General features: G+C 53.5%; 1 protein-coding gene across 5 annotated transcripts in view; it reads right to left on the bottom strand.

The window, feature by feature from the left end:
* Positions 1-1,245: 1,245 nt before the first annotated feature.
* SPATA13 (spermatogenesis associated 13) overlaps positions 1,246-27,192 on the bottom strand; it is a 338,414-nt gene continuing 312,467 nt past the window's right edge. For all 5 annotated transcript variants that reach the window (XM_053900894.1, XM_053900895.1, XM_053900900.1 and 2 more), the window contains 9 exons: positions 21,619-21,755; positions 20,295-20,474; positions 19,501-19,686; positions 17,399-17,578; positions 15,021-15,253; positions 11,867-11,996; positions 9,757-10,129; positions 7,214-7,288; positions 1,246-5,411 (listed from right to left, as the gene is read on the bottom strand). In XM_053900894.1, the coding sequence (XP_053756869.1) occupies positions 5,236-5,411; positions 7,214-7,288; positions 9,757-10,129; positions 11,867-11,996; positions 15,021-15,253; positions 17,399-17,578; positions 19,501-19,686; positions 20,295-20,474; positions 21,619-21,755 (1,670 nt within the window). In that variant the 3' untranslated portion in view covers positions 1,246-5,235. The remainder of the gene's footprint in view (positions 5,412-7,213; positions 7,289-9,756; positions 10,130-11,866; positions 11,997-15,020; positions 15,254-17,398; positions 17,579-19,500; positions 19,687-20,294; positions 20,475-21,618; positions 21,756-27,192) is intronic.

The raw sequence follows: 27,192 nt of genomic DNA, 5'->3' as shown, positions 1-27,192 counted from the left end.
TCTTCGGGGGCCGGGGGGGGGGCCCTCGCCTCCCGGGCCACCCCCCCCCCCCCCCGCCCGGACACTCGCCAGAGGGAAGGACTCCGTTACCCGAAGGCCGCGACTTGAACGCCCCCCCCCCGTCGCTGCACACTTCACTTCGCCACGAGCTTTCATTACAGCTCCACGCGCCCGTCTCCCCGCTTCGACCAGACGCCCCTCGGGAGGATCACCCAGGTCAGCTGGCCTCCCGCCGCACGAGGCAGGCCGCGCTCCACCGGGGGAGGTCGGCTACCCCTCAGCTCTTCTGGCAAAGCCCCCACCGCCCTCTTTACCAGGTCCCCCAAATGGCGCCGGCTGGGTCCCTGGGAGCCTCCCCGGGGAGGCCTTTCAGACCCCCAGTGCTCACCCTCCCCCGCCCCCGCCCCTACCCCCCTCTCCCAGGGCAGCCCGAGGGAAGGGAGAGAGCAGTTTGGGAAGGAGGTGGAGGTTAGGGCTCAACGGTGGCGACGGGCTGCCTGGCAACCCTCTGGGGAATACTTTTCACTGCGAACAATGGGCTACTTACCTCACTTCTCTGAGTGTTAATTAGAGAAGGAAATTCAGGCCTGTTCCCCGCCCCCAGAGGGTGAGCAGCGGATCTCCTGGTGAAGCGGCTCGATCTCCACCCGGAACGAAAGGCGAAAGGCGTGTAAAGGCCTGTGCGGCTCATCTACCGTCCATCCAAGAGCTGCTCCTACGGAGAAGGCCTTTTCGCTCCGGGCGTGGCTTTACCAGGCTTGTTCCAACCTGTGCGGACTTTCTTCAGTCGGGCGGCTCCTCCCTGTTCCCCTGGGGACCCCTTCTCTCACACTTGACTAGTGGTTTAAGCCTGATCATTGAGGGATGGATTTTTACTGACGGGGAAGTCTATCACTGTCCAGTCAGGAAATGAGCTGTAGATCCAGAAGCCCTCCTAGCACTTTCTATTAAAAAAAAAAAATGTAGGGGCGCCTGGGTGGCTCAGTCGGTTGAGCGTCCGACTTCAGCTCAGGTCACGATCTCACAGACCGTGAGTTCGAGCCCCGCGTCGGGCTCTGGGCTGACGGCTCAGAGCCTGGAGCCTGCTTCCGATTCTGTGTCTCCCTCTCTCTCTGCCCCTCCCCCGTTCATGCTCTGTCTCTCTCTGTCTCAAAAATAAACGTTAAAAAAATTAAAAAAAAAAAATGTAAACACCACACACACACACAGTCTTATTTTACTACTCAAATGCATTACTGGAACCAGTTTGGCAAATTAACTTTAATATACAGATACAAAACAACAAATATAGATTCACAGCATTTACAAGAAATCATTCAAATAACATTGTAAATAATATCTTTTTTTTTCTTTTTACAAAACTTCATTCAACAGAAATACATGTCAAGTTATAGCAGTCTGGTACAACATAGTTCAGCTGTCAACAGCTAATTCATCAGTTTCGAAGCTGTCACTTGGCTTAACAACATTGTCTTGATGTTGATGAGTTAAAAATCAAGGAAAAGGTTACTAGAAGTTTGCAAAATGGGTAAACACAACTGATGCTGATATTTACAAAAGAGACCAATTATTAAATTACAGAGTCAGTTAAAGGAAAGTATTTTCTAAATATAAAGGTTGATGCCTATGACATAACTAAGACAATAAAGTTAAGTGTGTTGTAGCTAAGTATGTTTGCAACAAATATTTAAGCTTCTGGGTTTCTCTTTTCAAGATCCGACAGTTGGCTGCTTATTCTATTCAAAACCATTTGAACTCTACTTCCGCTGCGCGCATCCTGAGATAACAGCATCAGCCGAGTGGAATTCTGACAAGGACATTTGTAGGGTAAGCTTATTACAAGGACACCTGCTTTTGGGTGGTTTGACCTCGCCGATCTGTGTCCAGCATCCCTGGCCTGTCAGCCATCAAAGGGACATTTATCCACACTTGTCACCGCTGGCCTGTGAGGGACACGTGTGTTTCTGCTCTCTTCCATAAAACGACCATACAGCACGCTTGTTCCTGACTCCAGGTACTCGGGCTGCTCTATTCGGGTAAATAAGTGGACTTATCTGTGTTGAGAAAGACCAGCAATTGGGGCACTGGAGATTTATTTCCAACTTACAGATGCTGGATTGTGGCTTTTACAAAAAGATTCCCATCGTGAAACAAAGTCTGAATTAAATGCACTTTTGTTTTGTGTCTAGACAACAGCAACGTAGGATCGAGGGGATTTTCTGAACAGGCTTGGAGTTGGTCTTTGTCTGGACTAGGTATAAAAAGGCACAACAATATTCAGAAACAGCATGGAGCCCGGGGGTGAAATGTTTTCAACGACAACATCAGATCTATCAGGGAAAAGAGGAGATCTACTGAAAATCAAACTATGAAGAAGGGACCCCGCGAAAGCTCTAGCACATTGCTGTCATCCTCTTTCTTATCCGTGGGCCAAAGATACAGAATGGTGTTTCTCTAGGATTTTACAAATGTCCCATTTTATGATGGTTTACGATTTACTGCAAGATTGCTGTGCATTTTTGGTAGGATTAAAACTGAGAAGGCTGCTTTTGACTCACGGTCATTTGAGTGGTCTTCCAAAAGAGTTGGCAAATTCTGAAATATAAATAATAGAATAAGTGAAATTTGTCAAAGTGTTGTGCCATCTTTGTGATTGTGTGTGAGCATGTGTGGGGGGGTTGGGGGGCATCCAGAGTATGCAAGGGGGGGGTTAAAATGAGACAAACAGGGAAAAGCAAGACTCCCAAACATACAGAATCCACACGGGAGGCTCTTGGCTTCTCTTTTCCTTCCCAAGAGGAACACGTGACTTAAATTAAGGAGGAAAGTTTGGCAAACCTACGATTAGAATACTTGAGCCACGTATTCTTTATAGAACTCAGACGTTTGGTTAAAAAAAAAAAAAAGAACTCAAGCTAGACAAACAGATTTAAAGACTCAAAGGCATTCTACCTTAAAAAAAAAAAAAAAGTCTCAGTTTTCAAAATCGCCTAAGATTTCAAGCAGTATCCACTCAGGGTGGAGATTTGATCGTGTGACTCTCCACACTGTCCCAAGTTCACGGGGCAGCCTCGTAAAGGCCCTGGGGTCCGAGCTTCCTTCTTCTGTTAGAGAATCCACGGAGGGACAGGTGGCACCCAGAAGCTGGGGCTCGGCCGGGAAATCAACCCTGGTCACAGAATTTAAGCCCCTCCTCACTGCGCATTAATATCAGTAAATGGAAGCCCTGAACTGGTTCTTCAGTTGAATTCAATCCTCATCGAAAATGTGACATAAGCAAATGTTTCTCTTTTCTTCCCTAAAGCAATTTTCTTAGATTAAAACAAAACAACTGTCCAAAATTGTCCTACAGACTAACGACTCCGTTTAGCACAGAGACTCCTACGGCTGTCACTAAGGGGCCCACAAAAAGCACGTTAAGTGTGGTTTTCGAAATCTATCATTGCATTTTGTTAGTAGAAGGGTCAGTTATATAAACGCAACTAAAAGGGGGCGTTCTCCTCGGACCCGGAACAGCGACGCACGCACTCGCCTGGCCGCCGAGCCACAGCGCCTCCCGAGCAGGCCCCTCGCGGACGCCGCCTTCCTACCGGGACCCAGGGCGCTAAGGGCCCCGGAAGCAGCCCCGGGCGGCCGGCCACGGGGCAGTACCGGCTCGCGGCGACACGACACGCGGGTGAGCACCTCGACGCGGCGGAGCGGGGTCGGGACGGGTCCGATCTCCAGATGGTGCTCCGAGGCCCGCTCGACGTCCAGGGTCTTGTCTCCTCGACGCGTGACGTCACCTCCTCTGGGGCCAGCCCTGGGTGGAGGGGAGGTGGGGGAGCAAGGAGGGGGCCGGACCCTCGGAGGCACAGTTACCCCTCTGGCCACGGCGCTCCGGGTTTCTCATAAGCGCGGCCGCCGGGAAACGGGCCCGAGGGGAGCGCACGGCAAGGGCTTCTCAAGCAGAAGCCACAGGCGTGTCCCGCGCTGCCCCGTCCGGCAAACCAGGTGCGTTTCAACGGCGTCGCCCTTGCAAAGCCCGTCTTCTTGAGACGCGCTCCGAGTTCTTTCCATCCGGGTTTACAACGCGGACGAAGACAAGGAGATTACGACCGACAGGTATCGGCCCACGTGGCCTCCGGGACAGAGGACGGCCGTGTCTGGGGCGACGGGTACTTTCCGTTCATTCTTACGGAACGAATCTCCGGAACCCTCCTGACAGCACAGTAAGGCCGTGGCTGGCCCTGCTGGGTGTGGAGTTTATGCAGGCGAAGTCGGCTTCGGGTCCTGAGGGGGGCTGCTCGGAACCGCGTGCTTTCTCGGCGGACCGTTCGGGTCGCCGTCACTGGATTGGTGGGGACGCCAAAACAACTGATGGGAAAACCTCGGATGTTCTAAGAACGCCTTGCAACTGCTGCCGGTGCGTTATTTAATTTATCATAAAATTAAAGCAGGTGGGGTTTCATATCGCAAACAGGTGCGTCCGATTAGTCTGTTAGGTCACAGCGTGTGAGTGCGTGTGACTTCCGCCGCGCTCCGGCAGGAGGGTGCCCGCCGGGGGGGGGGGGGCGGTGGGGGGGGTCGGGATGACACCAGCCCGCGGCGGGACGCGGCACTCTCTCCCGTAAGCAGCGGCAGCTTCAGGAGGCTTCAGTGACCCCGACTGCCCTCCGCGTGAGGGATTCACGGTGCTCGCCCCTCCGGCCTGTGGGGGACGCATCTGGCAAGAGGCAGCCTGCGCCGCTATTTGGCAACAATGCAGAGGACACCAGGGGACACGATGGCCACGCGCGCTGTGGCGGGAAGTCCCCTAACACTGTGGAAGAGAGGCTTACCGGTGCTGGCGAGACACCTTCGCGCCAACCCCATCACTACCGTCCCCCTGGAACCCATTTGCAACGGTGACAGTGCGATCCGGTCTGTCCTCAGGAAGGGCAGCACTGTGCGTGCCCGTCACGGCGACGCCCGCTGGGGTCACCTCTCGGCTTCCCTGAGGTCGTCGCTGGTTCCCACGGCCCGGCCGGCTCGGCTCGGATCACGGAGGGGTCTCGTGGACATCGGGGCCGCGCCTCACGACCTTCGCCTCCCTCCCAGGGGGGGAGCCGGGCCTCTGAACGCTGAGGTGCGTCTGCGCCCTTCTGTTCCCCACGGATCCCCCGAAACAAGTTCTGAGCACTGGGGTCAGCACGCGAGAAACAAAACTGGTTCTCCTCTTTGCGGGCACCTCAGCAGAAGTGCGGCCTTCCGTTTTCACTTCTTGAAAGGGGTGAGTTTGTTGAACGTGTGCCAGAAGAGCGAAGGCTTCCTCTTGGGTTCTGCCAGGGCAAACACCTGCTGCTGGGGGACGCTGGTGGGCACGGTCACGTGGCGCTGGTGAAGGGGGTGCAAGCTCTGGTGCGGCAGGGCCACCGGGCACGCGCTGTAGCCTAACCCGAGGGGGGAGGGGGACGGAACAGGGACCCAGCGTCACTCGTCAGCCGAAAAGGAAAAACAGCACCAACACTCGAATTCTCAGCTGATTCTTAATCCACACGCACCCGGAGGGCATCTACGAGCCATCACGACGCTGCTTATGTGCAGACGCTGCGTGTGCAGCCATGGATTAGGTGGCGTCACAAAAACCCTCAGGGAAGGGGACCTGAAACCCAGAGAGGTTGTGACCATCACCTGCGCTCACGCAGCGGGAGTGGCAGGATCAGGGCTGCTCGCGATGAGAGGCAGTGAAATGCTCCGAGCGCCTGTGGCCCAGCCTGCCCTGGCCCAAATCCTGCTCTGCCGCTTACTGGCTGTGATTATTCAGGATAATTATTTGGGAAATTATTTGATTTCTCTGCACCCCCACTCCCTGAATCTGTAGTGGGGATAACAGCACCTCCTGGCTGCTATGACAGCTGTGAGCTAATATAAGGAATGTGCTTAGAACAGGGACCCCGAACTGAAGTGCTAAATCGAAAGTGTCTTATTGGGATAGGGGTTTTCAATCTGCGCAGAGGTAATGAAAAAGGCTTATTAAAACTAGCTACGAGATCACAAGCTAACTGTGAAAGTCAGCGTGGCAGGAGGAAATAGCGTGGGTTCCCGAAGGAGCCAGGACTCAGGGCAGAAGGCATCCTTGCCCTGGTCTGGACTGGCAGGAGGCTCTCTCGGCCTTCCCACATAAGAGGTGCCTTCCTTTCGGGGGTGCCCGGGTGGCCAGCTGCTGAGCCAGCGCTCCTGAAAGACAGCAACGCAAACTAACAGATTCTGACAGGTGATATTTACTAGTCACCTGCCACTCAAGTGAAGAGGCTCACAAACAATAGGTGTTTCTGCCTTCAAGGTATTTGTAAGTCAGTGGGAGGTGGGGGTGTGTGTGTGTGTGTGTGTGTCTGCATTTGAGGGGAGGGAGCAGCAGGACAATGGCAAGGTTAAGTGCTGTTTTGGTAATGAAATCTTCCAGTCCCCTGGCCCGTCCTGGGCTCAACTGGGTCTTGTTTTCCCATTTTCAGTTACAAACATACTGAATGGGACACAATTCATAGGACACATCGTTCTTAGAAAAGTTGACCTGAATAGAAGTTTCTAAGAACATGACAAATATTTTTGGAATAAAAATCCTTATTATTTCATTCCTGTTGGACGAGATCATATGTATCACACGCACTGTAAAAATAAATCTTTGTTTGCACATCGGGACCCCCGGGCGTGACCTGAGCACTGCTAATTTCACAGTGCGTGCAGGGCAGGGGGCCCTGCTCTAAACTGGCTGGCGTGCCTTCCTAACTCATCTCTTCACATCCTGCACTTTTAGGCCCGTTTTTCTTCTCTAAACTCGAATGCAGCCTGCACTGACGAGCAGTTTGGGGCCGGAGACTGCCTCCGGCCGTGCCCAGACCACGCAGGAGCTGTTGGCTTGCCTCAGACTGGCGAACTGGCCGGGCCCGGGGAAGAATGCCGGCACCTCCTCAGGACGGAGGTCTAGAAGGTGACCTAGATCTTACAGGCTCACGTTCAAATGTAGGCAAATACTGAAACACACTCCCACTCAAAAGCAAATGCAGATTGTTTTGGACCGCCCATTTCTGGGGGCCCTGTCCCTTTGACAGACCCGTACCATCACCTGTACGCCTCCCCCTCGTTGAAGGCTGGTCGTCAGTGGGCTAACCACCGCGGGCGCTCGCCTTGATCTGAGTTCCGATACCGATTCCCACGAAGGAGATGGGGAGACGAAGCGTCCTTCAAAACTTACCCTTTGACTTCCCGTGTCCTGCCTTTTGAGCATTTAGCATGGCGAGTTTCTTTTGATTTTCTGAAATTTCCATTCCTGGATTTAGAAACAGACATGATACACATTCAAAACAAGTGAAGCCACTGCAGAGTAAAACCAGAACCATAACCTGGAGCAAAAAACCTCATTCCTTGAGGAACCAAGGGACACTGAGAAGCTTACAAGTGGAGAAGTAGCAAGGACTGTCCCCGGGACGGACACTCGCATAACCTGCTCCCTACAAGGACATGTTGAAGGGTGACATGGGGTGCTGTTAGTAACGACACACAGGCCACTTGTGCAGACCCAGACGCACGTCCACGTAGGGTCACCCAAATCACAACCATAAAGGGTGAGGCCCTAGGAGGAGAGGGCAAATCGAAGGAGTCCCAGGGTCAACTCGCCCACCTGCTGTGAAAGCCGAGTGAGCGATTCCACCTTGAACATCTGCGTAACGGGAACTGGATTTTGTACCCCAACTGTCGAGAGCACGTGCCTTGAACTTCCCCTGTAAAGTTCGCTGTCTGCACGGAGTGGGTGAGGTGGGGGGGAACAGCAGGCCCCTGCACGCAGGACGTGGAGAGAGAGCAAAGGCCAGAGACAGAGGAGGGCCAAGTCTGTCAGGCTGGCTCCTAGGCCGGCAAGAAAGCTTCTTCCCGGAGGCAGGCTCTACACCCGGGAGAAGGAAATCAGGGCTCAGCCTCCGCCGTCACACTCAGCTCCCAGCGGCTCCCTGGGCCGTGGCTCCCTGACCGAGCTGACGTCTGACAGGTCCCGACCCCTCCCTCAGGTGCCATACACTGGCTTCTGCTGCTCCTGGACCCGCACGGGCCTTCTGCCCCACTCCGGCCCTCCATGCCCAGCCTGCCTTATGGCGGACCTCCCCGATCTCTCCACACATGAGGTGACAGGCACTGGACTAACATAACATGCCTGGCGAGGACCCGGGGCCACCCTCGTTCATTCCACATTCACCCAGTCCAGAGACTCCCAGAGTGCCCCATTCATTCATTCATCCACTCATTCATTCACGTCTTCTGAGGACCAGCCACAAGGGAAGCAGTGTACTAGAGAAAGGTATAAAATCAAGGCTCGTCTTTCTTTCTGTCAAGGGACAGAGTTGAGACGTGTTTAGGATGCCCCCTGCAATACTGGTTCCATCTGAGGGGAAAGTGCAATATTCCAACTTACAAATGATGTCAGGGCCTACACTAGATGACCTTACATGGCAGGTAAAATCGGGATCTTTGCAAATATTTGAGGAGTTCTCAGCATGACAGAGGGAGGAGTCTTACTCCAGTGAGACCCCAGTCAAAAGTGGCACCGATATATGGCAGCTGCTGGGAAGCAGCTTTCCTCTTGGTGAAAGGGGGACGTCCACTTAGCCGAAGGGGTCCCCTATGAGTAATGAGGGCTACAGGTGTCACTAGGGGTTGAGGTTCAGTGTTTCAGAGGAGATTCCTGCTTGACGGTGAGTGAGCCAGACTGACTCCTAAAGCCCTTCCTGCCCTAACGTGGGATCCCACAGACCCTCCTGTGGGTGAGACTCAGATCCGTGGCGAAGCCTAGGATCGGTACAACACGGATCCGTGGAACATGGACAGGGCGGGGGTGGGCCCAGGCTTCCACTCTAGCTTTCGTCGCGGCAGTGGGTGGCTCTTCCGTCCTGCACTACGTAACCTTTACGGTCTGGGCTCGCGTGGGCCGCAGAGATGAGTATCCTTATTCCACCTCACCTTTAAGGCCCCTGGTCCCTGGGGCATCCTGACATCTGTCCGACAGTTGGTGCTCAAAACCCTAATGTGCTCGGAAGGCCCTGCACCTTGGGCTTACAGACCGGGCCTGACGGTTTCCGGCTTTTAGGGCTAATCGGTACCTGGAGGCGAGCAGACCCTGGGACGGTAAGGGCGACAGGAGGAAGCAGTGCTTGAATCGTAGGACAGGGTGCACGGTCCTCAGCTTCATGCACGAGAGAGATGGGGAAACAGGTGGGCCAAGGTCTTGGGTCTGAATGGACTAGGGCGCAAGGTAAATTTAAAGTGCTTTAAAGGTACACCCGAAGAGGCGGCCTCGAGGATCATCCGGTATTTCTCATGGCCTGGATGACAGTCACCAGAGTGTGGCCCAGTGTCGGGGTGACACTGAGCTGGCTTTAAATGCTAAGTGGTCACGCTAGAAGAGTGGGTAAGTGCCCTGAGCCTCAATTTCCTCACCTATAGTAACGGGTATAGCAACAGTATCCACATCTTGGGATTAAACGGCACAAGCTCCGTACATGTGTTAATCGACTACATTGGCCGTAAGGCTCTGCGGTCAGCAGCAGGCTGTCAGTCGTCAAGAGTTAACACGCGGGCTTCTGACTGTGCGTGGGGTCGACCGTATTCGGGATTTGCAGATCCCGCTTCTTTTCTGCAAGGGGGCTACTTGACCCCGGGGCGGGGGGCGGGGAAGAGCTGACCGCTGGGGGGGGCGGGGGGGGGGGGGACGCGGCTGGGGCGGGAGGGGAGGGCAGAGGCACCGCTCACCCATCTCGCGGTCCTCTCGCACGCGCCTCCTCTCGTCGCCGCAGGCCTGCAGCCACCTCGCCTTGTCTTCCTGCTTCTTGGCACAGAACAGGTGAACCTCGTCGGTGGTTTTGCTGACGAGCTTGAAGGCGTTCTTCACGCTGAGGTTCCAGTCCTTGTCCCGCCCGTCCTCCAGGTCCACAAGCCGCACCTCGTCCATGTCCGTGCGGCCTCGGTAGTAGAGCACGTCCCTGCGCAGCAGGTCCTTCTTGCACGACACCAGCTGGTGGTCAAACAGGAAGAACGTCCGCTGCTGGCTCTTGCCGTGCCTGCTGACCTGGGTCAGCTCCCCGGAGTGGATCAGTTCCGAGCTCCGCTCGAGGATATCCAGCCCCTGGAGGGAGGGAAACACAGTTCACGGTCTCCCCATCCCGATTCCTTCACGCGTCACGGAGACAGGAAGAGGTCCTGACACGGTCTGTTCTCGGACCTTCCAGTCACAGGAGACCCGTCCGCGGGTCAGCGGGGCTCAAGAGGCCACGCGAATCTCGGGCTGTTCGTCTCCCTGTGTGTGAAATTTCCTTTCTTTACCTCCTACTCAGCGGGAGATGTTACAGCGTCTCTATGTTGTGAGGTGTATTCCCGGTGGCAAACGTGCTGGGTCACTAGACTCCACCCCGTCTGAAATGGCTGCTCCTGGGAGAAGAAGGCCACCACAGAGGCTTCCTACGGGTGGGAACTCCGCGCTATCGACCCTGGGGCTCGGGCTCTCCCGTCTGGTATACACAGCGGCTCCCAGAATAAAAACTAGCTTCGGATCTTGGAAACAAAAGGCCACGTGGCAAACTGCCAACCAGAGATCGGTGAACTTCTGACAATAAATTATCCCCTCAATGCCACAGTCCAGGAACACAAGGAAAAATACACCTTTACAGTATTAGGTCGGGTCTAACCCAATGTACCTTTACGGTATTGGGTACGACACCGGCCTTTGATCTCTAAGATTTTTATTCTCCTTCAGTCCCGGTCACACACAACATTCTGTGGAGGCAGAAAATCTTGACTCTAAAACAGTTCTACTTACTTGCCTATAGCAATTCTGTGTCCCAGATTCTTCACTTACAAAGTAAGAGAGTTAAACACAGTGATGTCTGAGGGCCCATTCAAGCTCCACAAGTCTCTACGGCCCCTGAAATAGAAGTATTTCTTTCCAACGTTTATGGCCATCACCTACTTTAGTTAAAAACCTAACTTCTCCATCCAAACTTTCTTAATCCTTCGGGACAGTGTGTTCTGACTAATCAATTTGATGTAGGATGAATCTCACTTGGTCTAAACACAATCGGAACAGCACCAGCTGATCGTTCTTAATGACTGCCATAGGGTCTAGCGGTCACCAGCATGCGCTCTGAAGCCAGGCTGCCTGACTAGATTGGAATCCGGGTGTGCCACTCTCCGGCTGTGTGGCCTTGAGCCAGCTCCCTACCCGTGCATGTTTCCGCTCCCTATCAGTTCAGTGGAGGCCACAGCAGTCCCTACCTCATAGGGTCACTGAGAGGATGAAATGAGTTCGCATATAAAAACGGCTTAGAGCAGCGCCAGACGCTGCTGTGGTTGTCGTGTTTATAAATAAATACGCACGCTAGACCATTCTGACAGGGTGTGCCAAGGACTGCGTTTACCACCGTCTTAGACAATCCTCACAACAGCCCTGTGAGGCAGGTAGCGTTTTGAACCCCACCTTATGGATGAAAATATTGATCTGGCCCAGATCAGACCAGTTCGGACGCACGCAGTGTGAGTCCGGAGTCCGGACTCCTCCCACACTATATTGTGTATTTTAAGGGTTCTCCGTTTGCTTTCATGGAGCGTACTTCCCAGCAGGAGAGACAGCGTAAACGATAAATGAATTACAGACACGCTTCAGAGTTGATTTCTTGGTGCAGGTGAGGCGTCAAGTAGCTGACTGTTAAGGTCGAGCACGTGCCTCAAAATACAGACACCGTGAAAGCCAAGAATATGAAGTGTCAGTCACAGGATGCTGAAGTATGGCATCAAGCTAGACCGGAGCGAGGGAGGGGGTGCACAGTGCTGGGCGGCGCAGCAGGTGCAGGAAGGGGTTCGCACTTACCTCCCAGCCCACGATGGACACCTGCCACCGTGCTATCTTGTCGATGCTTTCCAGCCTGCGCTTGCGCTCATTGATCAAACAGGCTACGTTCTTCATGGCTTCGTAGGCCGCCTTTATATTGTTGTAATCACTGCAAAGCAGGAGGTTCGTTTTAACCATATAACCTGAAACCTGCAAAGGCAGACTGACTAAGTCATGCCCCCCATCCCCGATTTGTATACCAACAGTCTGGACGACGTGGCATCTAAATAACGGCCGTTGTTCCCTTTTGCTTTTTCCTCTATGAATAGACTACAGTCTCCATAGGTTAAGGGAGCTGACCGAATGCAATCCAGAATTCTTTGGAATAAGAATGTTTTCATTCATTTCCCAGAAATCGCAATGAATGAAAGTGAATGCCACAAGAAATAAGTTTTAGTCACAGTGACAATAGATTATTTTCATCAATAAAGAAAGGACAGTCTTCATTATTGCTTTGGTTCTCTTACAGCCAGTGTTGCTATATAAAGTACTTTAACAATCAGTAACCATTCTCGAGACTAATTATCCGCTCTGAGCCTCATCTGTGATGATATTCAGGAAAGGACACAAAGGGCACATGAGCCACAGAAGCTGGACGTGGTGTTATGTAAACACTAACACCGTATTCACCTCACTGAACGACCTTCATTTCTGGTGCTTCCGTATCCTGCGGTCAGATCAAACTAAATGTTCCCTGGAGCAGGCTGCTGTTCCCCAGGTTTCTAAAACTGGAGGTACTGGAAAAATAAATTACAGCTATACTCTACACACAGACTCGGGCAGGGCATGTCTAGTATTGGGAAGTTTTACATTCCAGTTTGCTCGGCATTAATAATTTGGGGACATGTAAACCAATCATCCAGCTAATGAGCTGAATTCTTCACTTTCTGGCACGTTCCTGTGTCTCACGGGATAGACGGAGCCTTTGGATCTCAGTTGCACCGAATTCAGATCCTCCTGCGCAGTCAGGACAAGAAAGCCTTGGAAGCAGACTCTTGTTTATTTAGCAAACACAATTAAACTCCACTCCTGGGAAGTCCCTGGGCACTCCCCCACAAGGCAGACCTCGCTGTCTTTAAACAGGCCCGTTCACACTCAGAAGCGGGGCACAATGGAAGACCAAAACGGATACAAGGGGGCTGCCAAAGTAATGGGAGCCACCACTCACCCCAGGCCTCCGACAATGAAGAAGAGTGCACAAAATTATTGTATATGTTTTCCTACAAGATTTTCTGTCAATCCTAGGAAAGAGGCAGAACGTAATGTTTTTGTTTTTTTTTTAATTGTTTTGTTTTATTGAATGAAGACAGGGAAATGGGCTTTCTGTCATTTCCTTTAAAAGGATTGGGGTTGGGGAGGGGGGGGAGAGTAGTAGCCAAAATACACAAATGCCTCACGGTGAGAAATGCCCTTAGAAGAGAAAAACCAACTGTTGAAGGATGAGCACAGACTTCTGGACATACACTTCCCACCTGAGAACGTACCAATCTGCTTGCCCATGTCTGTCAAGATGTCTCTTTTTACTCTTATCTATTTTCTCTGGTTCCTCATCATGTTGTGTGTTCATTCTTGAACATTTTCTTTAAATGTGTGGCTCTCTTAACTTTGCTATTTTGCTTCCACTCAAGTTTTCTGATTTTCCCATCAGAAGTAGAAATAGAAACAGAAATAGAAATAGAAATAGAAATATATATAGCTCTCTTCTCTCTTACCTCTTTCAATGAATGCCTTTCTCTTATTCCTTTAATCTTAATTCTTTAACATCCATGTCTATAGGGTCTATTGTTTGGCAACCCAGCTCTTTTTCTCTTTCCACCTTCCAATCTAATTGTAAAAGGATTCCTTCTGCAAGCCCCATGTCTCCACAGGAGTCCGGCAACAGACAGGACAAAAGATGGCTCCATCCGGCACACCCTGCAGGGCCAGGCACTGCCGGGGAGAATCTGATTGCTCTCCGGGCAACAGTTAGCTGTGAAAAGCCAGCACTGTTGTGGTGTGGCAAGGCAGATTTCCTCTGGGTACAATCCTGTCCCCCTCTCTGCATCCTAGAACCTTTCCAGGTCATCCTTTCAAGGGCTACGGGTAGGTACACTGAAAGCTTTGTACCAGTGGCACGGATGTCAGGAATGAGGTTTGAGTCTTACCTAAAATAGCAAGCTTTATCCCAAAACCTTGGTATCCAGCTGGCATTCCGGTTGTGGCCTGGTGAAAACACAGCAATAACCCAACCAGTGCCACTTAAAGGCACCACGCACAACTGGGTCCTGCACATCCTGGGGAGTGGCAAAGAACGGCGTGCCCATTCCAACACCCAGTGGGTGAGATCTCACAAATAATCACAGCACGGTTATGCGTTATTCTGTGCATGCAGGAAAACAGTGAGTTGCTGTTAAGTAGCAACTTAATAATTAGCTCCCCCAGAAGAACTTAGGGACAAGGAAATGGAGCATTCGGGTGACCACGATGAGAAGTCCCGTGCCCCAAAGCGCAAGGTGTACGGGATGGAACGGATTATGGAGACGGAGTGAGCACCCAGGTTGGGCAAGAAAGGGCTTAGAGCCAGACGGGACCTCGGGGGGATGCTTCTCCAACCTGACCCTACACGCTACCCTGTACCCTCGAGATTCCCCACTCTTTCAGGGTTTAAACTCTGGCAGTCCTCACCCTTCCGTAAAGTAACTTCTCCTTGCAGTGCATGACAGCGCTCTGGGGGTGAGCTGCTATAGGACGGGAAGCAGACTGTTTCCGAAACTGAAGTTCCGCCGGTGTAGGTCTTTATTTATTAACTACTGAGTAGCTACAAAAGAGCACTTGTAGGATATACGTCACTTATAAGGACCAACAGACAACACAAACCCCCGTGTGCTCATGACACAGTTTAAGAATTATTCTTAGATGTTGAGCATCTCTAGGAACAGATATGCCGGAGCCTCTTCGATGACCCTAGTTCAGACTTCAGAGTAATCTTGAACGTTCGAAGCGACACGACAGCTTCTTCCCCAACGCTCAGCGAGAGCGTCAAGAGGACGCGTGAGCCAGCCCGTCACCGCCACTCCGCGAAGCCCCGAGTGCCCCCCTGGGGGCGGGGTGCGCAGGCTCCGGTGCGCGTCCCCCAGCGGCACCTGCCCCTCACCTGTGCTCCTGCGTGGTGTACTTGAGCAGCTCGGCCAGCTGCAGAGGGTACTTGCAGATCTTCTGCACCGGCGTCAGCAGGAACCCGTCGATGGCGATGTCGATCATCTGCTGCAGCAGGCGGCAGGCTTCGAAGAAGTGTCGGTAGCGGCCCTGCTTCATCAGGCGGGACAGCTCCGCGCAGGCGCCCGGGTGGTTGTTACAGTACTCGGAGTAGATGGCAAAGCCCTCTTGCTGGGAAGGGGAAGCACAGCCGCGTCAGGCTATGGGCTGGCGATGGGCGCGGCCCCGTCCGAGGGGGCGTCCCGGAGAGCACCCCGATTCTGCCCTGTTCTCATGCAGCAAGCCCGCGTCTTCTCTGCAGGCAGGGGCCGCTTACAGAGCAGGGGGCCCAAGGGGGGGGGGGCTGCTCTAGGACTCGGTGCCCTGGCCCCACTCGAAGCCCCCTTCGTCGAACCCTGACGGGGTGTCTCACGGTGGCCCGGGGCTTCCACAGGGGGAGCGGCACCCACTGCCACCGTCCTCTCCGCCCCAGCTCTGCTCCAAGGAAAAGGCAGGCCCTGTTCCCAAGTCCCGTCTGTCTCCCCCTCGTCCTCTTTACTTTCACTGACACACAGGCTTGTGACTGTGACCACAAGGGGGGGATTCAAAGCCACCACCCGCTCCCCCCACAGCACGTCCTCCCCCTAACGCCCCACCGCCTGGTCCCCACACACGTGAGGCCCCCGGCTCCCTTCCTTTCTCCCGGACTTCTCCCTTTGAGGCTGCTTGTCCAAGGTCTCAGGACACCGGCGCTTCTCTCCCGGATCCCAGAGCGGCACCCTGTCAGTCCCCCATCCGTGCTCGAGGGCTTGCCCCTGCTTCCACATTCCCAGGGCCTCCGCACCCCACCTCCGAACAGCCCCCCGCCGCAGCCACTGCGGCCAGGCTGCCCGCTGGCGGTCGCCCGCCCTGCCCACGGCTGTGCGGTGTCCCACCCCGCAGTTCCTACTTGTCTGTGCCCAGCACGACACGCCTCAACTCCCGTGTCCCAGAAGTCTAGAAGGTTTTCCCCACCCACCTGTTAATTCTTGGACACTCAACGCCCTGCAGGCAGTTCTGACGCCCCAAGACCAGTTTCGTCAGCTGGTTCTCAGAAATCCCCACGCCCACATGTCTGTCTTTCCACACACCCACTGCAGTCACCCCTCCCCAGTACCACCTCGTCCCTTGTGTGGCTTCTCCCGTTCTCCCGGCAAGGCCGCGCCCAGAGGCTTCGCCTTCATCAGGCCCTGCCCCCTGCAGCCTGACCTTCACCGACCTCTGAAGCTTCTGTCTTGGAACCTTCTGCTCTGGCCAAACAGGCCTTTCACCAAGTCCCAAACAGACCCAGTGCACTCGTGGGGCGGATGCTCCCCGCTGCGTGGCCACCACGGCATTATCTTCAGCCACTTAAAATCAACCTACCCGAGGACCAGCTTCCGTTCTGCTGCCTCTGCATAGCCACTGGGGTCAGTACCCAGCAAGTGCTACCTGAGGAGCTGGCTTTGTCACTGCTATTATTGTTACGATGATTGTGTCCGTTTGGGCTGGGAATAAAGTCTCCTTCCTCTGAAATCTGTTAGAATTAATCAGGGGCACTGAATCCTCAGTTATTAAGCTCACGCCATCATCACAAGACCGTTCTGAGGTACTTACAGCGTTCCACACAGGGGTCTGAGAACTGCACACCTCGGTCTGAACCTACACCTGCTCCTTACTAATGTGTGACCTTGAGGGGCGCCTGGGTGGCTCAGTCGGTCGAGCGTCCGACTTCCGCTCAGGTCATGATCTCGTGGTTTGTGAGTTCAAGCCCCGCGTTGCGCTCTGTGCTGACCGCTCGGAGCCGCTTCGGATTCTGTGTGTGTGTCTCTCTCTCTCTGCCCTCTCCCCTGCTCATGCTTTCTCTTTCAAAAATAAACAAACATCAAAAAAAAAACTAACGTGTGACCTTGGGTCACTTGCTCTCTGGGCTAGTTTCTGCATCTGGAAAATGGGTAAAATAATCAATCCTACCACGTCATAGCAGTACAGAAGCTAACACAAGAAAACCCTGAGAAGAGTGATTAACATATAATAGTTACTATGAGAGGGACTATGAGAAATTACTCCAAACACAACCCCCTAACTCCAAACTGCATAAAAGTGGGAAGATTCTAAAATCTTGAGGTATGTAGGTAAAGATTAACCATATAAACCAAGCAACTTAACTTACAACTGACATCTCCATTCCATAGGCAATTAATCCAGCAAACAAAGCAAGAAACAAAACAGAACAAAAAAGGACTCCTTTCTAGATTGGAGAAACATTTCAAAATTATTTGACCGGATGTGATTAATAAGACGTAACAGGTGACATACATGTTGCAGAAAGCAGGATCCTATTTCACTTAAATGAGGTTCCTCTTTATTGTACTGTTTCTCAAGGTCTTTCAGGAACTTTCTTTGGAATTTGTAAATATCTTCAATGTTTCCAAAAATGGTGGCTAGTTGCGCAACAGTGAACATTCCCGTGTGTTTGCGACACTGTCGGATATAGCCCTGCGAAACAGAGAAGTAAACTTTTAAACGTTAATTTGGAGATTCACAGAAATTATTTGAATAATACAGTGTTCTGGGCCCAAAGCCATTATCTTGGAGGAGATTTTAATTAGAGAAAATTATTTTACCCTATGGGTCCCTGATGGGGTAATCACACTTCCGCGACTGCAGTGTGCTATGAATATTTTTAAAAGAAAAGAGAACAACAGGTGCATGTGGTTGGATTTAGGAGGCAAGAAACTATATAAAGTTTTCAGATTATACTCATAAAGCAAAGTTGCAGGGTTTCAAACATGAGGCTCAAACATTGGGACTGTCATACTTTTTCTAAACTCTTAAGATAATCATTCTCCCATCCCTAATTTCATTTCACAGCTGAGAAGACCTGTCAAATACAGAATGCCACAGCTTGCTGAACGGCTCATGCTGCCGGCTCACTGTCATGGCAAAGAGCCAAGGACATCTTACCCAAAGATTCCACCATTTCCTACTTTCTATATAGAGCACAGATCCGCAGATCTTTAATCCGAGGCCTGCCCCGATTACAGCCCTACTCATTCTCTACGTACAACACCCTAGTTGTACCATGGCTTGGGTAGAAGTTAGTGTGGAAGGAAGGAAAGGCCACAAATGTGTGTAATAATTATCCCCAAATCAGCATCATGTAATAACATAGCCTAAGCGGACTCCATGATAAAATACATACCGCTGCCCACTTGGTCTGAACTTTAACACAAAGACAATGTAAAGGTTCAAGATACAGGCTGTAGGGCAGACCCGTCTGATTTAAATCCTCACCCCACCACTTTACCTTCTCTGTGATTCAGTTTCCTCATCTGTAATAGGAGGGGTAGTAGGACCTGCCCGGTGAGTGTTTGTAGGAATTCATCCAGGTCAAAGGAAGGCACAAAGTCAAAGCTCGACAATTATTAAGACATGACTTACTTTCCTAAAATGGCACTTTAAAAAAACTCCCTTAACTTCTAGGGAACAGATGGTTAAAGCTAAACATCGCTCAGTCTTTCTCTGGCCAGCTAATCCAATCACTGGGCACTTGTCTCCCTTGCGTTTGTCTTTAGTGCTAAATGTTCACAGCTGAACTGAGAGTGCAGCACTCAGCATTCAGGGCCAGGCCAGCGGGAAAGAGGAGATGGGGCCAACACCAGTGGAGCATAATGCTCGTACAAAATCCACAAAAACAGAGGATCGTGGGAGACACAGAATTTATCACACAGTAGAATACCATGACACTGCAGAATATGGCTTTGAAAATCACTAGATACAACGAAATTTTTTTTTTTTTTTTTGGTCTGCATCTAACTGACTGAGAACCTAATCTGTGAGACAGCGATTAGATGTAGTGGGATTGTAAAGAGTGACGCACATTTGCGGAATCGTGTGGGTTTCACCCGACGGGTGTTGCCTCCTCTGAAAGTCATTCACTCTGGGGGCGCCTGGGTGGCTCAGTCGGTTGAGCGTCCTATTCTGATTTCAGCCCAGGTCCCGATCCCAGGGTTGTGAGATCGAGCCCCACGTCGGGCTCCGTGCTGAGCACAGAGCCTGCTTAAGATATTCTCTGTGCCCCTCTCCCTGCTTGCTCTCTCTCTCTTTCTCTCAAATAAATAAGTAAATAGATAGATAAATAAATAAAATTAAAAGGCAGAGAGTCATTCGCTCTGAATAACCTCAGGATGTCAGTCCTGAGAGTGTAGGAAAGAAAGCTGACTACAGCAGGGGGCCACTGATGCTCAACAAGGCAGACAAGTATTTAATGAGGGTGCAGTCCATGCAGGGGCCGCATGGACAGACAGGGGAGGAAAAGCGAGGGCTACAGAAGAGTGTGTCCGACTGGGGACAGAAGAAAACCACACGGGCATATCCCACAGACAACCCGGGGGAGGCCGCGGGGTCCGGGGTCTTACCTCACAGATGTCCTTGAGGTGCTTGATGTACACCCGCTCGGTGTTCATGATCTCCTGGATGACATTGGTCCGCATCTGGTGCTTGCTCTCCAAATGCCTGTGGCGGTTCTTGCCGGCGCCCTCCTCCTGCTCCTCACCCTGGGTGCTGCTGGAATTCTCCGACAGCTCTTCCTGATTGACACGCAACTGCGGGCCACACACAGGTGACAGGTGACTCGGGGGGGAGGCGGCGCCAGAAGCAGGCAGAAGGTCCCCCCGACCCCAGGTTTCCACTTCTCCACGGCTGGTCAGGAAGGCAGCCTGGCCCTAGGCTACATCTTCACGTACTTGGCAGGGCCACGGCCGGGCCGGCGGCTCAAACCATGGCAGCAATGCCACAGTTAGTTGACCATGGTTGAAATTTTTCCTTCAACCCATCTAATTTCTGAAAGGTTTCATTAAAATGATTACAAAGAGGGGCGCCCGGGTGGCTCAGTCAGTTAAGTGTCCGACTGCAGCTCAGGTCATGATCTTCGTGGTCCGTGGGTTCGGGCCCCACACCGGGCTCCGTGCTGACAGCTCGGAGCCTGGAGCCTGCTTCGGATTCTGTCTCCCTCTCTCTCTGCCCCTCCCCCACCACGCTCGCTCGCTCTCTCGATCTCTCGCTCAAAAATAAATAAACATTTAAAAAAATTAAAAAATAAGTAAAATAACGTCACGACAAAGAACTGAGCCTATAGAGAGCGGGCTTGAGCTGGACGCAGCTCTGCCGCCCCCCACAGGCAGCTGTGGGAAGGGGAAAGCGTCACACTTACTCTGACAAAGCTTGCGGGGAACCAGGCTTCCTTGTCTTCACTCCGGCCCCACCACCAGTCCTTGTTAGAGGCTTCCAGAACCTGGATGACATCTCCTGCCTTGAAGCCCAGCTCCTGGTCGTCCATGGTCACGTGGTCCCATAGGGCCTCTGCGCAGACCACACTGCCATCGCTGATCAGCTGCAATGGGGACACGTGCTTAGCGCAAACTGCGGCGGGCAGATGAGGGGACACAGACATCTTCCGCTGCTTCTCTGTACATACTGCTGGCTCCAGGTCAGTCCTTAGTGTTTGAGCCTTGTACAAAATGCGTTTCCTTATCAGGGAAAATCAGGTGGGTGTCTCTCATATGTTCCTAAAGGAAACCCCGTATCTATTTTTTTTTTCCCAAGGAAGTATTAAAACGGCTCACTTATCTGTACATCAGTTATCTAACAAATATGAATTATGGAATTTTCAGCCCCCAAGCAATTGTCTGTTTCTGAGCAAACTAGATAACACAGAACCGAGCCTCCAATGGTTATGTATATACATTATAGTAAGACACTCACAGGTTCACCTAGAGATTACTCTCCATACTTCATTCACGGTCTGAATAAACTCTTGATCTAACTTGATAGTCTACTACAATTAAAGAGGACACAGCGTGGTCTCCAGATATTTAACAGCTGATTTAAAAAGCCAGGAACAGACACAGCTCATCTGTTAGTCGGCCACAGGGGCAGGTGGCTGTGGGTCCTCTCAGCTCCCAGGGACACCGTCATCTTCTACAGCAACAACCGGTATCACTAACGGAGACGCTAACTCATTGAGAAGTGACATTCCATGCACTCTGGTCAACAGGTCCAAAAGCCAGGGGTGTCTTCTAGAAAGAGTTCCATAAAAGGGGCTGCAGATGCCCAGTGGTGGAAAGAACACCAAACGTGTAGTAAGAAATACGTGGCTAATTTCAGGTCTGCCATTTGCTAGCAAGTGTCGCGCCCTCTTAGTCTCTGAGTGTGTATTAAAATACGGGTAGTGATTATAACATCTACCTCTGCGATCAGCTGTGAGATCTTTCTGGGATAACGTAAGGAAGAGCATTTCTGAACAGCACTATCCAAACACTGATGACTGCTGCCCTTATGACTTAGAGCAACGTGTGAGCTTTGGTTATCTAGAAAACTTAGTCACATACGTGGTCTTTGAAAATGCCACGATATCAGAGTTCTAGGTTTGGGAATAGGTTTGGCGAGAAAGAATCAAGAGGGCCAAGTCTGAAGTGACCGTGTGCCCTGAGAGTCGGGTCCCCAAGACCCGCCACCGTTGTGTGCGATTCCAGTACCTCGTTGATGGCCAGCTGTTCCCCGCCCGGCTGGAGGTATCTGGGGTTGGCCTGACAGATGTCTTCATAGCTGTAATCCTCCTCGCTGCCGTTGTCATCCACTAAGGCAGAGGACTCGGTCCCTCCATCTGAAGAGACTGAGAAAGAAACGGCACGGTTTACGGTTTAAAAAACACGGCTAAGGTACACTAAATGACCTCTGAGAACATTACTCCCAAGGGGAAGTAATCATTCGTGTCTTCCCCAGAAAGAGAAATCATGGGAAGATGTGTATAGATCTATGAATCTCCAAGTAGACGCTGTGCCAAGAGCTGCGGTCGAGGGTTACGGGAAGTGGGGACGAGGACGGCTCAGAGGGCACTGCCAGCGCTAACACACGGCATTACTTTGCGGGTGAGGATGGTGAGTGAACTGTGTGTCATCTGGCTGGCAACTTGTGCTCCAAAGGAGACATAAAAATATCCACAAGGTGTTCTGCCTCCGTCTTTCACCTGCGAGGCAGTGGTGCTACTAAAATGAAAAGGTGTTGACGGTGTCCTAAGCGGAGACCCGCAGGCGTTCGCTCCAAGTGCCTACAACGTGAAAGGGCTCGAACTCACAGTATCGGAGTCAGGAATTAGGTACCACACCTTTGCCAAAAAAGAGACAAAGACCTTTTAAGGACGGCTACAGCGCTTGGGACCGCCCAGCTTGGCATTCAGATCCCCCCACCCCCTCCCCGGGGCAGTGACGTGGTCTCCTGGCGGCTAATTAATCTGTCATCCAGCAGAGGGAATCGCAGAGAGAGAACGTTCCTTGTGAAGAGAACGGGAAAGACCTTGCGCAAGCAGCAGCCGGCTCTTCGAGGTGGCTCTTGACCTAGAGCAAAACGTGGCTCGATCTGAAGCACGTGGTACACGGACACCCGTCCCTCTGACAGAAGAGGAGACTGGAAAAGCAAGGCGGGGGGGGGGGAGCTTCGAGTGCTAGGGTAGGCAGGGGGGTGGCTCCTTCAGGATTCTGAGAAAGGAAGGGACAGGGGTCGAAGGGAGGCCCCGACACCACGGACAGAGAACAGGTTTCCGAGTCCTACGGCCGGTCTGGATCGCAGCCCTGCCCCTCCGCGGGCACGGGAGCCCGCAACTTACTCCTTGAGCTTCACCCCCCCCCCCCCCCGCCCTCCAGCTGTACAAAGCGTTTTCTTTCTTTCTGGAGAATGAGGTGAGGGGATGCGTGTCAAGTGCCCGGCGCCCTTGATTCCCGGTCGGGCCTCACCAGGGAGGGTTTCGCCGGGACGAGGCGGGAGCCGGGCCGAGGACGACGCTGGGCGACACGGGCGGAGGGAGGGGCGGGGCGGAGGCGGGGCCGGGAAACCGCGGGAGCGGGAGGCGGTGGGCGCGCTGGAGCCAGCGGGCCGAGCAGCCGCACCAGGCGAACCAGGCGAACGGCGCGGGGAAGGGCCACGAAGGGTGTCGTCTGCGGAGGCTGGGCCGACGACGACGGAGCAACAGAGAGGACGAAGTCCGCGATGATCTGGAGGATCCCCCGTTGCCGGCGGAAGTACCAAGAACGCAGAGTCCGAGCAGCCAGCGCGGAGCGAAGGACGAAGGCCGGTTCGGGGCGGCGGTGGGAGCGCGCCGTCTGCTCTGGCCTCGTCCAGGGACTCGCGAGTCCGGATTTCCGGTAACTACCCTCCGGGGGCAGGTGTTCTCTCCAAGCAACTGTCTGTCTGTCTCTTCTTTAATGAGATAGCTCCTGTTCCGTGCTTTGTGCGAAGCCTGCCAACCGGCGTCGCCTCCCACCGCCCGGCGGCATTTCCGGGGCTCCACAGCCCACCCGGCCGAGGCCACGGCCCGAGCGCGGCACACCAGGCCCCGCGCTTCCCTCCCGTCACCTCGGCCACGCTGTCGCGGTGAACACCTTTTTGGCGGAAACACACCTCGGGAACAGAGCCTCGAAGTCTTACCCTCAACCCGCGATAACTATCGAGAACGACTGGCAGCAACGGGCGCCGAGCCACACTGCGGGGGTTGGCCCCGGGGCACACCTCGCGCGCGGGGGTCCGAAGCTCTCCTCTCAGGGCACGGACGGGCCCGCGATCATGACGACGGATTCAGGCCAAGTGACGGAAACGAGGGAGGCTCAGGGAGCACGGGAGCAGATGGGGGCACGACGGAGGGCGAGCGGCCCCTCCTCCCTGACGCCCACCCCCTCGCCCGGGTGCGGGACGCCGCGCCTCTCCACGACGCCCGACAGGCCGGGTCTCCACGGGGGCCCGTGCTTTACGGCTGCCTTCTCATGGCCTGGGGTGCCCCCCCTCGGAACGCGGGAGCCCCTACGGCCCAGCCGCAGTCACCCCTTCTTCGAGCCCCGCTCAGCTGACTTTTACGGCAGCGGGTGCCTGGCGACTCGCGGCCACGGGGCGGCCTCTCTCTGTCCCGCCAGGACGGCAGGCGGGAGGTGGCGTCCCCACGCCCGGGGCGGCACACCGGGTGGCAGGGCGGGAGCTCGGAACGAGAGGGCGACTCTGCGGCGAGTTGGGGCTCTGAGGCCGGGGGTGCCGGGCGCCGACCACCCACTCCCACTCCGCGCCCCTCCCTGTCCCCATGCTCAGCCCGGTTCCGGCGACGCGGCGGCCTGCATCCGAGAGGGGGACGTGCGAGTGAGCGGCCTCGAGGGCGAACGGACGCAGGGGCGGAGCGTCCCTGGACCCGCCCACCAGGTCCGGAAGCCCGGCGGACCGTAGCTGGCGGCCCGGCTGGCGGCAGTGCAGGCGGCCCAGGTGAGGGGCGTGCAGGCGGCGGCCGGCGGCCCTGCGAGCGTGCGTCCGTCCCAGCGGGCGGACACGCCACACAGCAGGACCTTCTGTCCCCGGGGCTTCTCTCCGGAGTGCAATGCTGGTGGTGCCGGGGGTGAGGGTGGGGATCTGGATGCCGCGTGGTGACTTCTGCGTCCCAGGCGGTGGTCAGAGGGCTTGCGGGCAGAGGACCTGGGGTCACCGGGTCTAGGGCACTTTGCCGGTGTGTGTATTTGGGGGGTGGGTGGAGGGAGAAGGTCTTAACGAAGCAAATATAAACTTTCTGCACACGCGTGAGTCTTTCTCATTAGACTACGGAAAACCACACTAAAGCGCCAAGCCGTCTCTACCCGGAGCCCTGGGAGCAGCCGCCAGACCATGACGCCCAACAACTACCTTCGGCAACGGCTGAAATGCTCTAATGCCCCGGGTAAGGGAGGAAGGTACGTGCGAGCCCTCGGTCTTCAAGGGGGCCAAAGCGGCAGGAGCTGCAGACTTCAGCCAACACCGACCTGCCACAGCCTGGCACCAATGGCATTTCTCCCGATCACATTTCGGCCGTGGCTGAGCCAAAAGGAGTGAAATACAGTAAAATAAAGGTGCCTGGGCCTCCTGCCCACGGCAAAGCCCTGAAAACGACACTCTTCCCCTCAAAGACCCACTGAAGAATGTTTACCGGGGAGAATTCTTACCGTCTGATCTGGCTATTGCCATGAAAATCAGTAAGAGGGGAAAAAAGCAACAACAAAGGCCAATGATGGTTATGTACAAATGCACAATTTACAGGAGTCTAGTGACAAAGGGATCCCGTCGAAAGAATGCTAAACTTCCCCAAGAGGTAGCGGGATAAAGTTGTCTCGACACAGGTAAGGACCTTCATCCACTGAATGACCTCTGGGTTGCCATCGTAAACACTCAGAATACCATCCTGACTGAGGGGCACCATGAGAAAGATTTCAACAGTGACAGTGTCACCAGCATGGGTTAGTGTTTACTAATGACTGTGGAAACAAGATGGTGCTAGGCCCTGGGGTCAGCTGACTCAGACTTCCAGGGGTAAGTGGGGTATGCCAGGCGGCCTGTGGCAGGAGGGAAAGCCTAAGGGGTGTGGAGCAAAAATAATCTGGGCGAATGAAGGTACTAGCTTTACTAACCGTCGAGCTCAATGACCTCGTTTACCCTCTTTCAACCTCAGTTTTCTCATCTGTACGACGGGAGTAAGTTTTTACATGTCCTCTCTCCAGAGGCGTTCTTGCTCTTCTGCCTCACACATCCCCTGTCCAGCTCCTCAGCAAACCCCGACGCTCGCTTCGGAAAGCATCCAGAACCTGCTCAGTTCCCACCGCTCTCCCGTGAGCTCGCTCCAGCAGCCCCTCGCCACGTGCTAGGATTCTCACCAAAGAAGCCACGACCATCCTGTCACTCCACTGCTCCAAGCCGTCGGGGGAAAGCCCAAGTCCCCGAAGACGGCCTCCTACCCCAAACGCACTCTGCGCCTCCCAGCCCTGTCACCGGCGGTGGCTCTGCTGGCTGCCCGCTTCGTAGCCAGGGTCTCCCTCCTCGGGGTGTGCTGTTCCCTGCACCCGGCATCCTCACGCAAGCACTCAGGCAAGTCCTTCCCTGACCGGCGCACTCAAAACCTCCACTCTCTCCAGCCCCGATCTGCTTTCCCGATTCATTTTTCTGCACGGCATTTCTCACCATCTAACACGCTTTGTCTGCTGTCTGTGTCTCCAACTAAAACGTAAGCTACGTGAAGGCAGTGATTTCGTCTGCTTTGTTCTTAACTGTATTTTTAGTATCTGGACCACTGCCTGGCACACACAGGCACTCACTATGTATTCGCTGGAGGGACGGACGGACGGATGGATGGAAATACACCAACATACAGTCTAAGAGCAGGCCTTTGGGTCAGACAGACTTGGCTTCAAGTAACAGTGCTGCATAAAAATGATTTGGTTTCTTTCTTAATAGTTTCGAGTCCTTGGTAAAGTTTCTTTCTCATTTTTTTCACCCACCCAAACGGTCAGAGAAAGACAGTAATATCCATCTCACAGGGTCGTTTGTCAATCCTCAACCAGTTGCTGTTATTACCTTGCTGTGAGCCTCAAGCGAAACGGTGATGCAGGAAAGCCTTCTGTAAACTGAAAAGTATTACAGAAGTACCAGGTTCTTCGCCTCGGCCTCACAACGTGAGGCCAGGCACAGGGTTATTGCTTGGCGGGACTCAGCTCATACAATCCTCATGGCGATGCTGTGTGGCAGGTACTAATCTCCCCAACTTCCAGACAAGCGAACTCAAGTCCCAATACGACATGGCGTGTGCAGTGGGGACCAAGCCAACGTCATCAGCTCCCACTCACTGGTGTTACCACCCCTGCCAGGACTACCTCTGTTATCAGTGACGAGACAAAAATACTGGACAGATAGTAAAAATGGCTTCCCGCCCCAATTTTAGTACTTCTAAATCATTCTGGAGCATGGCAAGGTTCACCCAGCCCCTGCTCCTCGTGACTACCTTTTCTTCCCACTCCTGATCCCAGTCCCCACCTGGGTCTGCAGTGATCTGATTTTGTTTTATCCTTTTCCTTTCCTGACCCGCAAGTCCCTTCCAAGTCGATGACTCCTGTTTCTGTCCTATAATTTACGCACATCTTATGGAGTTGGATTTTTCAGTGTCTGCTGTCCAGATGGGAGGGATTTTAGTCCTACAGTTCGATGCTGTATCTGTGCACACGTACTGTATTTACATGCGTGTTTCCCTTTGGAGACCCTAACTTCCTTTAGGAAAGGGACAG

The sequence above is a fragment of the Panthera pardus genome, unplaced genomic scaffold, assembly GCF_024362965.1.
Source record: "Panthera pardus isolate Hobbes unplaced genomic scaffold, ASM2436296v1 HiC_scaffold_1, whole genome shotgun sequence".
Taxonomy (NCBI): Eukaryota; Metazoa; Chordata; class Mammalia; order Carnivora; family Felidae; genus Panthera; species Panthera pardus.
This window is presented reverse-complemented; position numbering and strand designations above follow the sequence as displayed.